This window comes from Agrilus planipennis, unplaced genomic scaffold, assembly GCF_000699045.2.
Source record: "Agrilus planipennis isolate EAB-ADULT unplaced genomic scaffold, Apla_2.0 scaffold81, whole genome shotgun sequence".
Classification (NCBI taxonomy): domain Eukaryota; kingdom Metazoa; phylum Arthropoda; class Insecta; order Coleoptera; family Buprestidae; genus Agrilus; species Agrilus planipennis.
This window is the reverse complement of record NW_020438902.1, coordinates 681,596-697,727: the sequence shown is the minus strand read 5'-3', so window position 1 is coordinate 697,727 and position 16,132 is coordinate 681,596. Positions and strand designations below refer to the sequence as shown.

The window sequence follows — 16,132 nt, the reverse complement described above, 5'->3', positions numbered from 1 at the left end:
TTTTTAATATCTGTAATATTTTATATTTTTTGAAGTTGACGTGAGATTTTCGATTATCCCCCCCTCGGTTTAAATGCGATTTGGTTAGATTTCGTTGGACTCCTCCCCCCCTATTTTGAGCTCACGTAATTAATGGATGCCCCCTAAATGAATAAGAATTAAATTTCCATAATTCGATGAGCCGTCCTGTTCTAGTGTAATTAAAACAACAAACGTTTGGGTAACCTAAAAATCAAGAATTAGGTTATATTTCAGGATTAAATCGCAAAGCGTAAAATTTCTTACAAAACAATCCCAGGGATCACATTCAATAATGTATACAATAGAGCGTTCTAAAGGTTAACGCTTGAATTGGTTATATTTTGCCTATTTTATTTGATAACAATAACAATAACCACTACAAAATAACATCGATGTCATTCACGTGTTGTTTGATAATGCCACAACGAAAAAATTGTTAAAGATCAATAATGATTTCTCTCTATAGTGATGAACAGAAATAGCATTAACCTTACTGTTGCACATTTAGCAAGACCAATACTTAGCTATGCTCGTACGACTTAAACCAAGACTAAAAGAATATGACTCATAATACAAAGAGCATGACTCCTTAGCAAGATTCTCGCAAAATTGTAATACAGTTACAAAATAGAAGAAAAATATTAATATTAATTTGGGTTTAGAAGAAATAGAGGAACGCGGGAGGCCATTCTAGCTTTACGGGTAGCAATAGAGAAAACGATAGAAAAAGGAAAGAGTGCGTACATAGGATTTGTAGATTTAGAGAAAGCTTTTGACAATGTTAAATGGGACAAGATGTTAAATATACTTAAAAATGTAGGGATGAATTACAAAGATAGAAGAGTGATACTTAGTTTGTATAAAGAGCAACAGGCAGTTATAGAGCTGGGGATGCAACGTAGAGAAGTAAATATTAGGAAGGGAGTCAGGCAGGGATGCACACTGTCACCGCTACTTTTTAATCTATACATCGAAGACGCCATCAACATCATTAAAGACAGTACAACTGTAGGGATAGATGTGCAAGGGCAAAAGATTAGTATGCTTAGATTTGCAGATGATATAGCAGTATTAGCATCTAGCAAGGAGGACCTAGAGATAGCTTTAAATAAAATGGAAGCGGTACTGACAGATCAGTACTGTATGAAAATAAATAAAAGTAAAACTAAAATACTGATATGCAAGGGAAGAAAAAGTAGGGAAAGAGCGAATATAAAGATAGGAGACGAAAAATTAGAAGAAGTGGCTGATTTTAGATACCTAGGAAGTCAGATAAGTGAGGATGGAAGGAGTAGTAGGGATATAAAGCAGAGGATAGCGCAGGGTCGTGTCGCCTTTAATAAAAAGAAGTCACTTCTATGCTCGCGAACGGTTAATTTAGAAATTCGAAAAAGGTTGTTAAAGGTGTATGTTTGGAGCACGGCGTTGTACGGGTGCGAAACATGGACAGTGGGAGCGGCGGAAAAGAAAAGGTTAGAAGCGTTCGAAATGTGGTGTTATAGGCGGATGATGAGGATATCGTGGGTAGAAAAGGTTAGAAATGAAGAGGTATTGGAAAGAATAGGAGAACAGAGGACTCTATGGAAGTCAATAAAAAATAGGCGAGATAGGTTGGTAGGACACCTTCTCAGGCATGAAGGTCTAGTCAGAGACATATTAGAGGCAGAAACAGGAGTTAGGAGGGGTAGAGGTAGACCTAGATTAGATTACTGTTCGCAAATAGTTAAGGATGTGGGCTGTTCTAGTTTTAGGGAAATGCGAAGTTTAGCTCAGGATAGGAAAGAGTGGAGGTACGTGTCCAACCAGTCTTAGGACTGATGACCTTATGATGATGATGATGATGATGTAAATATATACAAACTGCGGTAATATTATAAATCAGGCCTTTTATTGCTTTTTTATAAATGAAAATTGAATAAAAATAATGTCCCGAAATAAACAAAAAAAAATTGAAAGAGGCATATTTTTATTTGCAACAAATATTCTATGTTGATAGTATAAGTGTATAATTTTATTGCGAGATATACAGGATGTTGCAAACTACGGTCGATTAAAAACTAAAGAGAAAATAATTTTATGCACATATTTGCGACATTCATCTTGAAGAACAACGAAAAACAAAAGAAATAAAAATTTCGCACTGGTAAGGATACTTTTGAAATTGCAAGGTTACGAGATCACACATGTTATATCACCATTATCATAATGTCTTCAGCTCAAAGAGCTTTTCTGAGTCAATCTACGCATTCCTCTAAAACTCGAACATCCTACATCTTTAACTATTTGCGAATAACAATCTAGTCTGTCCCTAACTAGACCTTAATGTCTGGGTAAGTGTTCTACCAATCTACATCGCTTACTTATAAAGTCCTCTCTGTTCTCCTATATTCTTTTATACCTCCTCATTCATAACCATTTCTATCGATGGTATATTTAACATTTTTTTACGAAACCACATTTCAAACGCTTCTAATTTTTTATTTTCTGCAAGTCCGTCGTTCACGTTTCACACCAATACGTGGAGTCGTACTCCAAATACATCTTTAATCATTTTAGAATTTCAAAAATAAACGATAGTGGTATATGATTTTAATTTTTCTAAATTGTTACGATAAATCTTGCAAATACAAGAATCGATCTCGTAAGAACAAAACTATAATAGTCCTGTCTTGTTTTGCTGTAATTATATTAGTTATTTAAATTAATGTCACAATAAAGAACAAAAACTGTAGCTGAACTGCAATCATAAATTATGGAATACATGCATCTTCAACTGAGATAGGTAATACGGTGAATAATGGAATTTAATAATTTATCAGTTGCGGTAGTATTACCTATTGATAGTACTAATTATTTTTTATTGATCTATTTTGAATTCTTCGTGATTTTTTGTTCCTCACTGTTTGCCTGTTTGAATTTATTTAACTTTTATTATCACATCACAAACGTTTTATTATCGGCTATCAATACGAATATAAAACGAATATAAATGGAATTGACATTTGTTTGCTTCTACGAGAGAATGTTTTATTTTACGCCAATATTTATGCAATAATTCAAATAGAGTTATAGTCTGATTTATACGTTTCACTTATTCATCGTTGGAGTTTCTGAACGAGACAATGATACGATATAGACATTATCCGTTCCAATACGTCTGCCATTTTATTCGTTTCAAAGAAACCATTATGGCGAAATGTGGAATATAAAAAGTAAAAATCTAGCTCGGATAAAATCGTTCCCAGATCCAGAATTATTTTACAAACAATTCGAAACAAATAAAATAATTCGAAGTGGTCTGTATTCTGTCGAAACAGCCAGACGCGGATCGCGATTTCGCTATTTTTGGATCTCATCAGCGCGTCGCAGGCAGCTCCGACAGAACACAGTCCAACTTTCACCTGCTGTCTTAACAGTACGTTTTAGAAAATACTACAAATGGCGCAGTAAACGCCATCTGTAGCACGATGCTACATTTTAGGATTACGTATGCTCCAACAAGGTCCACTTGTGTGGATATCTACTTGCTGAAAACGAATCCCGGCGTAGTCAACCTCAACGTGATGGGCACGTTAGCTTAATCGAATAAAATAATTCAAAGTGGTCTGAAAATGTAGCATCGTGCCACAGATGGCGTTTACTGCGCCATTTGTAGTATTTTCTAAAACGCACTGTTAAGACAGCAGGTAAAAGTTGGTCTGTGTTCTGTCGGAGCTGCCTGCGACGCGCTGATGAGATCCAAAAAGATCGAAATCGTGATCCGCGTCTGGCAGTTTCGACAGAATACAGACCACTTCGAATTATTTTATTCGATTATGGTAACGTGCCTATCACGTTGAGGTTGGCTACGCCGGGATTCGTTTTCAGCAAGTAGATATCCAAACAAGTGCACCTTGTTGGAGCATACGTAATCCTAAAATGTAGCATCGTGCTACAGATGGCGTTTACTGCGCCATTTGTAGTATTTTCTAATTCGAAACAAATTTGGGATTGACGACAAAATCAATGAATTAATTTTTTGAATTAACTTTATCTACTACAAATAACCTTATATTAATCAGGAAAAGTTGTTGCTGCTGTCTTCCTCGCCGGGTATCGAACCCGTGCATTAAAATGTGCGAATCCCAGTAAACCAGGGGCTCGGGTTCGATTCCCGGCGAGGGAGTGACAGCGACAACAATTTTTTCTCATTAATTTGTGGTTATCAGTAGTGGGTACAGTTAATTCAAAAAACTAATTCATTGAATTTGACCCTACAAAAATTGTCTCATTACTAACGACGACAAATTTTTCAAAACCACAGCGGAATTATCTATTGTAAGACTTAATGCGAATGTCCGTCGATATTTTCATTATGATGAAAAGTAACTAAATTGATTTATACATTGATTAATAAAGTTCGATTGGTTCATTTGTGGCATAATACTTTTTGGTAAAAAATGCCGAGTGTATTTGCACGTATCTCTGGTAAGTTCCAAGGGTTTAGGTTATGTTATGGAGGGATAGGTCTCCCTGATTGGAATATATAAAGTGCTATAAACGAAGGGACGTATTGAAACGACATAACATTTTCGTTTTTGTATTATTTCGTTAAAGAGAGTTGTCGTTTCGTTACCGAAAGTTAGACAATAAATACCTTCTAGGCTTCTAACGGATGTATTTTAGCGGATGTAGATGCGAATTTTAGTGTATGAGTATGGATGCGGACATCCGTTGCAACTCTAGTTTTGCACGTATGGTTATAAGAACCAATCAATCTGAGATAATGCCTACGTTATAGGGAATCGTTTGTAATAAAAAGTTCCGTTATAGAGATGTTAGACTGAACTGTGTAAAATAAGCAACATACACTGAGCTCGTTTTGAATTACGACTTAACAGAAATATTTTAATAGGCTTAATGACATTATAATTGAAACATTAACAGTGGAAACATTAATTATTTGTTTAATTCAACAGGATTTAAAAAATATTTTGGATACTGCCGAGAATGGAGTGATATATTTCAGTTTAGGATCAAATATAAAAAGTGACAAACTTTCCGATGATAAGAAGAACGAATTGTTAACGGCATTTTCACAACTCCCTTATACTGTCCTATGGAAATTTGAAAATGACAGTATAGCTAATAAACCAGGGAATGTTTACATAAGCAAATGGTATCCCCAGCAAGAAGTTTTGGGTACGGATTTATTTGTTTTTTAATCCAGTTGATTATAAATTCACATGGAAATAAATAATGATCTGGCTATTAAATTCTAGCCCATCCAAATGTAAAGCTCTTCATAACTCAGGTTGGACTTCAGTCTTTGGAAGAAGCAATTCATTTCGGGGTTCCCTTAATAGGGATGCCTTTCTATGCCGATCAACATCACAACGCAAGAAAGATTGTTTACCACAAAATTGGCGTTGAAGTTGATTACAAAACTTTCACGGCTGAAAGTCTAAAATCTAGCATAGAAGAAGTAATAAGAAATCCGAGGTAAACTAATAATTTATTTGATAGATTACAATGTTTTGTAATAGATAATTTAACAAAAATTTTAGTTATAAAGAGAAAATATCAAAAATATCAGAATTAAGTCGTGAGAAACCAATGGACGATTTGGAGAAAATAGTGTGGTACATGGAATACGTTATTAGGCATCAAGGAGCTCCTTACCTAAAAAATTCTGCACTTGATTTACCACTCTATCAGTACCTTATGTTGGATGTATACGCATTCTTGATTATTTCAGCTATTTTAATTTGGCGCATTATGCGAAAATTATTACGAGTTTTATCAAACGTATTTAAGAGTAGTCCAAACAAAGATAAAAGAGATTAGCTTTAAACGAACTATCACAATCAGTCATTATAATGGAAGAGGCGATAAGACCGATGTGTTAAAGATAAGACAGTGAAAACAGTTTTTAACTTGACTGTGATATCTACGCTTGTTAACGTCACTAATATTAGCGTTCCTTTATTTATTTATGATTGTCTAATAATAACTCAATGTTACCATTACGAGAAATGTACCGTTTTTTAATTTTTTGTGCAATACATTGTAATAGTATGAAGTTTTTGGTTTTATATTATAATTAATTCTGTTTGGGAGTGGGTTGTGGAATTTAATAATTTGATAATAATAAAAAGAAGTCACTTCTATGCTCGCGAACGATTAATTAAAAATTCCAAACAAGATTGTTAGAGGTGTATGTTTGGAGCGCGGCGCTGTAAGGGTGCCAAACATGGACGGTGGGCGCGGCGGTAAAGAAACGTTTAGAAGCGTTCGAAATGTGGTGTTACCGTCGAATGATGAGGATTTCGGGGATAGAGAAGGATAGAAATGAAGAGGTATATTAGAGAGAATAGGAGGAAGTCAATAAAAAATGTATTAGAGGCAGAAACAGGAGCTAAGAGGAGCAGAGGTAGACCTAGATTATATTACTGTTTGCAAATAGTTAAGGATGTGGGATGTTCTAGTTTCTAATAGAGAAGGTTATAAATGAAGAGATGCTACAAGGAATAGAACAGAGGACTCTATGGAAGTCAATAACAAATAGGCGGGATAGGTTGGTAGGACACCTTCTCCGGCATGAACGTCTAGTTAGAAACATATTAGAGGCAGAAACGGGAGTTAGGAGGGGTGGAGGAAGACCTAGATTAGATTATCGTTAACAAATAGTTAAGGATGTGGGATGTTCTAGTTTTAGGAAAAAGCTTAGCTCAGGATAGGAAAGTGTGGAGGTGCGTGTCCAACCCGTCTTAGGACTAACGACTCTATGACAATGATGATGATGAATTATCTGATGAGATAGAGAATGTAGAATTGCTATCTGAGTTCATTAGTTTTCTATTTTTACATATTCGACAACCTTCGTAAGCGTTTAGAAGCCACACTAATTCTTTCTATTATATTAAATGTAAGATAAGTTAATGGTCTTTGAATTAAACATTTGTCGTAATTTTCACATTTGATACTGTAAATTACGGCGTTCTCTTAGATTTTTATTATTCTGTTATTACCTAAAGGACATTGTAACGTATTTGATAGGTTGTGAATTGTGTAAATCCCAAGAAGTGATTTTCTTCTGTTTTAGGTGGGATGTTAAACTGATTTTACCAATACAATAGAAATGAAAAACATGCATATAATTAGAATACATTTTAAGGAAGAACACTTTGCTCTAGAAGTTTTAGTGTCTCGGTAATATAATTCCACTGGAACAGATTTGGAAGCGTCTAGCGTTTGTTGTGAGAGCGCACGGAGTAAGGAAATGAATGCTTTCCTTCGGATTTTCGGAGAAATACGCGATGAGATCTAAATACCTACGAAAGAGTTAAGTAATGCATTTTAATGTGCCTTAGATGAGCCCCACTACTCCATTTTAAAGACCCACTGAACCCGCTTGTAACTGCATAGAGCACTGAACGTTAGCTTAAATATTTCACAGATGTAAATCAATAAGTAATGTAATTCTAAGCTGGGGACTCTAATAAATTTAACAAGACCAGCTGGGGCCCAAAACAGTTGCTGTTTGGGTTTGCTTGAATCGTGTATCTCATTTTCTTTTTTTTTTGAAATTCTTTTACCAATATTCACTGATCGTTCTGTCGAGTTGGCGCGATCTATAATTTAAAAACAGCGAAATAATTTATTTCTTTCCCTAAAACGGCATCACGTGATTCAAATATAATTTTTTTTTTAAACACGTATATATATGCGTTACTAATGCATGTCAGCAAGTCGAATGTTAGGGAGAATAAAATTTGCTTTTTAGGGGTGAATTCAGAAGATTTTTGGGGGAAGAGGGATGATAAAAAAGGGATATAAGGACATTTAAAAAAGCGTTCTGTACCCCGCGACTTTATAGTAAAAGCTATTTAAACCCAGTAACCTGGAGGACAGCAATTAACCCGTTTATGTATTTAACTGATATGATGATATAGAAATAACTTACCGCGGCGGAATATAATGTTTAAAAATGTTGCGTTATAGGGTAACCCGTTTTAAAAATTTCACCTTATGGACTTGTATGCGTATTTATAATTTAGGTGAAGAGGTTTAAAACACTTAGGTTATACGATCATCATCATAAGGTCGGTACTCCTCAGATTGGTTGGACACGTTCCTCCACTCTTTTCTATCCTGAGTTAATCTTCCCATTTCCCCCAAAACTGAAACAATCCACATCCTTAACTATTTGCGAACAGTAATCTAATTTAGGTCTACCTCTACTCCTCAACTCCCGTTTCTGCCTCTAAATGTCTCTGACTAGACCTCATGTCTGAGAAGGACTAACCTATCTCGCTTATTTCTTATTGACTTCCATAGAGTTCTTTATTCTCTTATTCTTTCTAATACCTCTTTACTTCTAACCTTCTCTATCCACGTTATCCTCATCATTCGCTTGTAACACCATATTTCGGACGCGCTTTTAACCTTTTCTTTTCCGTCGCGCCCACCGTCCATGTTTCGCACCTGTACGGCGCCGCACTCCAGGCATACACCTTCAACAATTTTTTTCGAATTTTTAAATTAACCATTCGCGAGCATAGAAGTTTCTACTCGACCCTGCAGTATCCTTTGCTTTATATCACTACTACTCCTTCCGTCCTGACGTATATGACTTTCTAAATACCTAAAATCAGTCACTTCTTCTAATTTCTTGTCTCCTATCTTTATATTCGCTCTTTCCTTACTTTTTGTTTCTCTTGCATACCAGTGTTTTTGTTTTCCTTTTATTTATTTTCATACAATACTGTTTTGTCAATACCGCAGGTTATAAGATAATGAGGTTTAAATCGCTTAAGTTTAATGTTTTGTGTAATTGGGTTTTTAAATTTCGCACGGGAGTGCTGAATTCAAGAACGTTGCTCCAGAGTCAAGTCTTAGGAGGAGCTACTACTCTTATCGCCCCCTCCAGATTCACCTGTGGTGGCTTCTTCAAGAATGTTGTAAATCGAAAGAACTTTGGCAATCTAATAACTCACTGTTTCTGTTATTCTTTGTACTTCATTGTTTCATTGCCATAGTTTATTACGCTGCGCTGATTAAAATTTTTTCGGGACAGAATCTACAACCTCGATTCGTGATCAACACTCAAAAAGGTTGCAACAATCTAATTAAGAAAATACCACAAATGGCGAAGCAAACGCCATCTGCAGTACGGTGCTACATTTTAGGATTGTGTATGCCCCAACAAGGTCCATTTAAATATATGGATATCTACTTGCTAAAACGAATCCAGGCGTAGCTAACCTCAACGTGATAGGCACGTTATCATAATCGAATAAAATAAATAACGAATTATTTTATAGGTTAGCTACGTCGGGATTCGTTTCAGCAAGTAGATATCCATATATCCATATCCATAGATCCAAAAAGATCGAAATCGCGATCCGCGTCTGGCAGTTTCGACGGAATACAGACCACTTCGAATTATTTTAATCTAATTAAGAATTTAATTTTGCTAATGTTTCTCAGTGTTGATGTTTGCATTTTTGCATAATATATACCAGCAAAACAGAAATACATACATATGTGCACAAATATATATAATCGAGTTCTATCTAATATGACTGTAACGATTTCAGTGGCATACGGTTCCATTTCGGAAAATAGTCGTTCTCATAATACAGTTTTAACAGGAAAAACGTATTTCTGGTGGTTGATATGCAACCCAAAACAAGCCCCCTTGCGGAGATTACACAAACGAAGCTTATCAGTCAACTTGGCATTTATCGTTAGTTTTATTCATGGAGGCGGAGGTAAGGAGAACTTACATTAGTTCTCCTGTCCCATTTTGCCGTACTTAAGATAGCAGTAAGTTGTCCCTTGGTTGTCTTCAAGGAGTGGTAGCAGTCGTTAATAATAAAAATACTGCCTTGATTTTAAAAGAACATAGCGATTGCAAGGTCTCCCTATCCAAAATTTCTAGAATACTTTTTTAAACAGCAATCGTTCTTCCTTACTATAACATTCCTCGTTTTATTTTTAAAACAGTGTTCAGAGTACTTCTCTGTTATTTATTATAGTTAATCATTGACGAGTCACAAATAGTCAAAAAGGGGAAAGCTACACGAAAATACAACGATCTTTTGACGTGACAACGTCTTATAATTCGATGGAAGCGGCTGCACGCACGAAAAAACATGACTCATACGGCGTTACCTCGCTCTGAGGCGTTCCATTTAAGGCTTGAAGTGCAAGCGAGAGCGCGGAACGAACGACAAAGAGGCACAATCGGCCTCCGCGTTCGGCAGCGTTCGACATCTGTCTCTCTCCTACTTAAGTGAGCGATGCATCCGCGTGGACAGCTGCTATACAATAATACATTTACAAGTTTTCGTCAAGTATGAAGTGCAGTGAAAAGTGAGTGTGGTGTCAATTGTTTATAGCAACGTTAATTGCGGCGATAAAGGTAATGATTCTTTCGATATTAAATATATGTTCAGTGATATATAGTTGAATTGAAGCTAGAGTTACAAAAATTTTAATGATGTTTAAAAGTTGTAAATAAAAGTTGTAAAACAATTGCTCAAAGCACATTCATACTTGTAAAAACTATGTACATTGGAAAAAAAAAATAAATAAAAATTGACACAATTGTATTTATGCGTACAAATAAATGTAACTTGATCAATTCAATTGTGATTTCCATTTACCTCCTTCTCTATATCCATACAAAATATCTATGAAACAAATAAAATTAAAATTTTCTTTTGAAAAATGAAACTATTCCATCAGTATTTTCTTATGACGTTGTCACGTTCAACTATCGTCAGTAAACCGACATTACAGACAACCGATTTTTTTTTTTTAAATTAACACAGTACCTACTAATATAGATAACATTTGTCAACGCTGTACCAACATGCTTTTGTACTATAACTTCCAATATTTGCACTTATTGCGTTTATGATTCTACGAAAGAAGGGCATCAGCAGTGACGGTTAGAGTGGAAGGGACAAATGCACCCTTCGCTTCAGTGGAGCCTGTTCTTAAGCCGCCTCCTTGTAACCGGTAAAGCCTCAGGATTATCTCCATCCGGCACACATTATCCGCTTAAACCGTTTATATCATACCCGAGAGCAATTTAAATTAATGTGTCACGAACATTGAAATCGTGGAGTGCTCGAGCACAACTACTCACAATCAGATACAGATGCGAGTGCTCGAGATGATGCTCAAGCGTGTGCTGTACCGTTGTGTTGCCGTTATGAACCCGCGAAGATTAAAAAATACGTCGCAGTTAGTAGAAAAATTAATGCCGTTGCTGAAGTTACGTTCTGTTAAAACGATTTACTAAAGAACCACGTGCGATTACATATTCGTTCTTCTAATTTAAAAATCCCTGCTCGCTAGCGGGATTGACCAAAGCACATTAGCACTACAGTACATTTTAATGTGTGGAATGTGTTAGGATCTTTCGATCAACAAAAAAAAAATAAATTTTTTAATAATATTCTGTTGATTAATAATCATCTGTTTAAATATGCTCTTTTTAAAATTCTGAAACTGAGTAAATTTAGTCCGGTCGTCTTCATTTTACTGTTTTCAATAACTCCCAACTCTTTTATTCTCGTATGTTGGAACTCATTAGATTTAGACTGATGACCCAGAGGAAAAACGGTTTTTGAGTAAATAATTTTTGAATTATTCTTAAGCGTGTAGATCGATTTGACTGCTATGTTGACATTACCAGATGCTTACTTTCGTACAGAGTCTTTTACTACCGAGCGGCATGACCTAGAGGTTTAGACCATTGCTTAGCATTCTGGAGGACGCCGGTTCGATTCCGGGTCCGTCTGCTTTGGTCCAAGTTTTTCTGTGATTTCCTTGGATCATCTAGGCAAATGCTGAGGCAGTAATATTCCACAGATAATCTTTCATTCTCTTCTGTCTTCATTTCGTCCGTCTCATCTTTCTCACCCAAACCACCACCCACCCATTCCCACGATTCCTGAAAGCAGGCTGAAGAGGGCCTTCCGCCCTACCTTCCGGCGTAGTCCGAAATGACTGCCCGCCCACCAGCATTACTGGCTGGTGGGAATGAAACACCCAAAAAGTTTAAAAGAAAGTCTTTTACCTGTAGACAATGAAGCACTTTGGTTTATTCGCTCTTAATTTCTTCGTGGGTGTTTATGAGAAATTAAGAACAATTATATATCCGAAATGTTTTGATTGAATCTCATCAAGTCCTCCGGAAAATATTTTAGACAACAGTTGTATGTTATCCAAGTTACGATCAATTGAAGACTTTAGATGTGACTTCAAAATTGAACTTAAGGTCATATAAAGTTCATGCTATGCTTTAAAAACGAGAATAAGTAGGAATGTTAAACTCAAAGAACGAAAACGCCCATTGAGCTCTTACAAAAACGGCCAAAACGCGTTTTGGCAAATACAAAGAGACTACAGCGAAATTCGTATCGTGACCATTATGCTATTCGACTACAACGGGTTGTGGTAATGAAGAAAGGTTAGTAACAATTTTAGGGGTTTATCTTGAAAACTAATCTTATATACGATACTGCCCAATAAGAAACCTTTGCGCAAAATTTCAAGTGACTTGATTTAGCGGTTTGGACTGTGCCTTGATCGATACATCAAACTTTAAATACTTTAAATCCCTTTCAGAAGTTGAATTTTAAAAAATCTTTTCTTCGTGTTTGTCTATGTAATATACGAAGCTTCTGCGAAAATCTGTGAAAGTCTCTAGACCCATTGGATTGAACTGTGCGTTGCTATATTAGTCAGTTTATCCTTGTATACATACATATACCAACAGATTAAGAGGAAAATTAACTTCAAAAATATGTACAACTTAACACCTTGGCTCCTGAGATTTCGAGAGAACTGCGCAAAAGATAGAAGGAAAGAGATGCAGTTTGTCGCTCGATATTTGTGCTGTTTTTTAAATGGAGCTCGTGTTGTATAAGTACTGTACACCTCAGGGTGTTTTAATTGTATCCCTAATATTATCAGGAAAACTAATAATGCACTTTAAATAAAGCAGATTAATCTATTTTGCATTTTACCAACCTCCACCAAAATTAGGTGAAAATCATCAACCTATTGTTGAAGTTTCGGATTTAAAGTTGTTCTCTGATAATAAGGGGCGAGTTTGCATAAACCGTCATGTTTTCACGAAACCATGACGACCAAACTGACTGTTCCTACTACAATATCAATTGTGCTAATGGTACATTGCTATGTGTAAATATCTTAAGGGCCAAGCTATTTCCGTCAAGTAATACCTATTGTTGTTGAACAATTGCCTTCAAATGACTTTCACGTTCAAGATCAAGATCATTTTCAAGGCAGCTAATTAATTTTTGCTTCGAAAACTTACAAATTCGTCTAAAACTTTTTCCAGAATAATGCGATTCAATCAAGGTGTCTTGGATGTCTGATTCTTCTTAGTTTCTTATCGACTTAAGTTTAAAAACAGATTAATCTTGAGGATATATCGCATTATAAAATTTCCCACTCTTACAATTTTTTAGGTCCAGAAATATCTACTCCCATTAAAAAATTATTCGGCCTTCAGGTGGTCAAACACAAGGTCATGTAGGGTGCAAGCGAGAGCGAGAGAAAGGTGAGGATGTGAGGTTGATCTGAATACCTGTGGTCTGTAGGAATAGTGTGAAAGGGTAGAATGTATTGCATTGTATTGGTACCGAGTAGAAAGGTGATTGGGTAAAATGTTGAAATTTGTGCGAGAGAGGGTAGTGTATATACCTGAATTACATGTAAATTCATGATGCAGTTAGTATTAGCTTGTAGTCTTATGTAAGAGAGCTGTTTTTCAAGTTTATTAAAATAGAATAAACAAAATAGCGCAAACCCCAACGTCAAAACACGACGCTTTAGTTGTCCGAAGCACTTTTTCGGTAACAAGGTTACCTTCTTCGGGGACTGAAGTTCACTTTTACAACAACCGCCAAAGTTTATTATAATATTTAAAAATTTCTTACAATTTATTAATTGAACCGTCCGTCATCTCACAATCACAAATTTATTTCTCTTTCAAAAGCATACAACTTTTGTCTAATAATGTTTCTCAAATAATGAGATTTAATCAAGATATCTCACTGTCTAGATATTGAAAACCTCAGCCAATGTCATCTTGTACTTACTCCTTCTTATGGTGGTAGACACATTTTGAGAAATTTTACAATTGAAACACTGACAGTAGCGCAATTTAGTGGACTAAAATAATTCTTCTTCATTTGAAGGAAATGTCTCAATTATTAAACCGTTTTAGAATCTTCTCGCTGTCTAGAAAATATGCAATAATACGTTTGCACGTTAGGAACTACCGATATGTCTTAACTTCCTTCACTTATTACGGTCGTTTCTCAGCACATTGGAGGCATAAAATGCCGTCAACATCTAAGCGTATGCAGCGGGCACCACTAGGTTATTCGTAGCAATTTTCCCCGTCGCGTCGTCACGACGACTACCTCCTACCGTCACCTTCACCCATTACCTTCCGACACTCGCCAGGTAATGACTTCTGCCTTTATATCGGTTTATGGGTCGTTTAAGAACCGTTTCACATGACAATAAAAGACTTCAAGTACGTCGTTAAACACTTTTATAGAAACCAAACACTTTTTAAAGAAGTTGAGAACGATGTCTTTCTTAAATTGTCCTCGACTGTACTTTTCCATGTAGCCAAATACCCAAACGAAAAGTGCTTAAATTTGCGTAGAAATTCCGGTTTACGACATATTTTGTATGAGAAAAACAATTTTTGAAATAATTCTCTCTCATATACTTAGGTTTTAATGGTAAAATTTAAATTCAGCCTTTTTATAACCATGACCTACAAGCCTGCAAGTCCCACTAGTTAAAAAGTACAAAAATTGTCGTTTCTGAAACATTGTGAGTAATACAGGGTTTGTCCGGAAAGTAATAGGACTGATTTCCTAGCTAACGAACGAGCGGCTGGTGAGTTGTCTCCGAGCACCTGGAGAGTCAGAACATACTTTTTCGCGCGACGTGTTTCTGTGAGTGGTGCAAGCTGAAAATTAAAACATGTGTGAAAGTGACCCCCAATTTTTGAATAACGTAATCACAGGTGACGAGTCATGGATCTTTGAATATGATCCCGAGACAAAGAGGCAATCTTCCGAGTGGCACACGCCGGCGTCTCCTCGCCCAAAAAAGGGAAGAATGAGCAAATTCAAAGTGAAAACGATGCTCATTGTCTTTTTTATATGAAAGGCATCGTTCACCATGAATTTGTTCCTCCTGGACAAACCGTCAACGCCAAGTTTTACGTGGAAGTGCTCAAGAGACTCAAACGAAGGGTCAATCGGGTCCGATAAGACATCGCAGCTGACTGTAAGTTGCACCACGACAACTCCCCGGCTCACATTGCCTTTCTTGTGGACAGCTACCTAACCAAGGCCGGCATCCCAAAGCTTCCGCAGCCGCCCTACAGCCCAAATGTAACCCCCCCCACCCCGGACTTTTTTTTTGTTTGCTCGCCTGAAAAGGCCGATGAAAGACAAGCATTTTGAGACGACAGAGGGCATCCAGGCAGCATGTACCGCGGCTCTTAAGGCTATTTCGGAGAATGCCTTCCGTGACGACTTCAATGCTTGGAAATCGCGCTGGCAGCGCTGCATCGACGCAGAAGGAGCCTATTTTGAAAGTTTTTAAAGAATTGTAACGATTGACTCAATAAATTTTTTTGAATCGACTCAGTCCTATTACTTTCCGGACAAACCCTGTATATTCAATATTGAAATATAATATTATGGAGTCATATGGGATTTGGAACAGTTTTTGCTTCTAATATGTTTTTGTTTAGTCCTTCGTGACTGAGAAGGTATTCTACCACCTACATATCTCGCATATGCCTTATTGTCTTCCATAACTCCCCCTGTTTCTTATTTTTTCTCATACTTCTTCACTTCTAACCTTTCCAATGCTCGGTATTTTTAACATCCTACAACGCGACTTTTCAGATGCTTCTAATTTTTTTTTCTTAGGCTTTAACTGATTCACTAACTCCCTAAACATAGAAAATCGATAATATAAATACTAAAGAACTATTTCTATTGATAGAAATAACTAAAAACTAAAGAGTACGAAAGGCCATTTTTTA

General features: G+C 36.3%; 2 protein-coding genes across 2 annotated transcripts in view; one reads left to right on the top strand and one right to left on the bottom strand.

The window, feature by feature from the left end:
* Positions 1–6,082, top strand: part of LOC108737227 (UDP-glucuronosyltransferase 2B14-like) — an 8,526-nt gene extending 2,444 nt beyond the window's left edge. Inside the window, exons 2-4 of the mRNA XM_018469958.2 lie at positions 4,980–5,202; positions 5,283–5,502; positions 5,568–6,082. Coding sequence (XP_018325460.1) covers positions 4,980–5,202; positions 5,283–5,502; positions 5,568–5,847 — 723 coding nt within the window. The 3' untranslated portion in view covers positions 5,848–6,082. The remainder of the gene's footprint in view (positions 1–4,979; positions 5,203–5,282; positions 5,503–5,567) is intronic.
* LOC108737228 (semaphorin-2A-like) overlaps positions 1–16,132 on the bottom strand; it is a 542,905-nt gene that overhangs the window by 203,399 nt on the left and 323,374 nt on the right. The window lies entirely within an intron of this gene.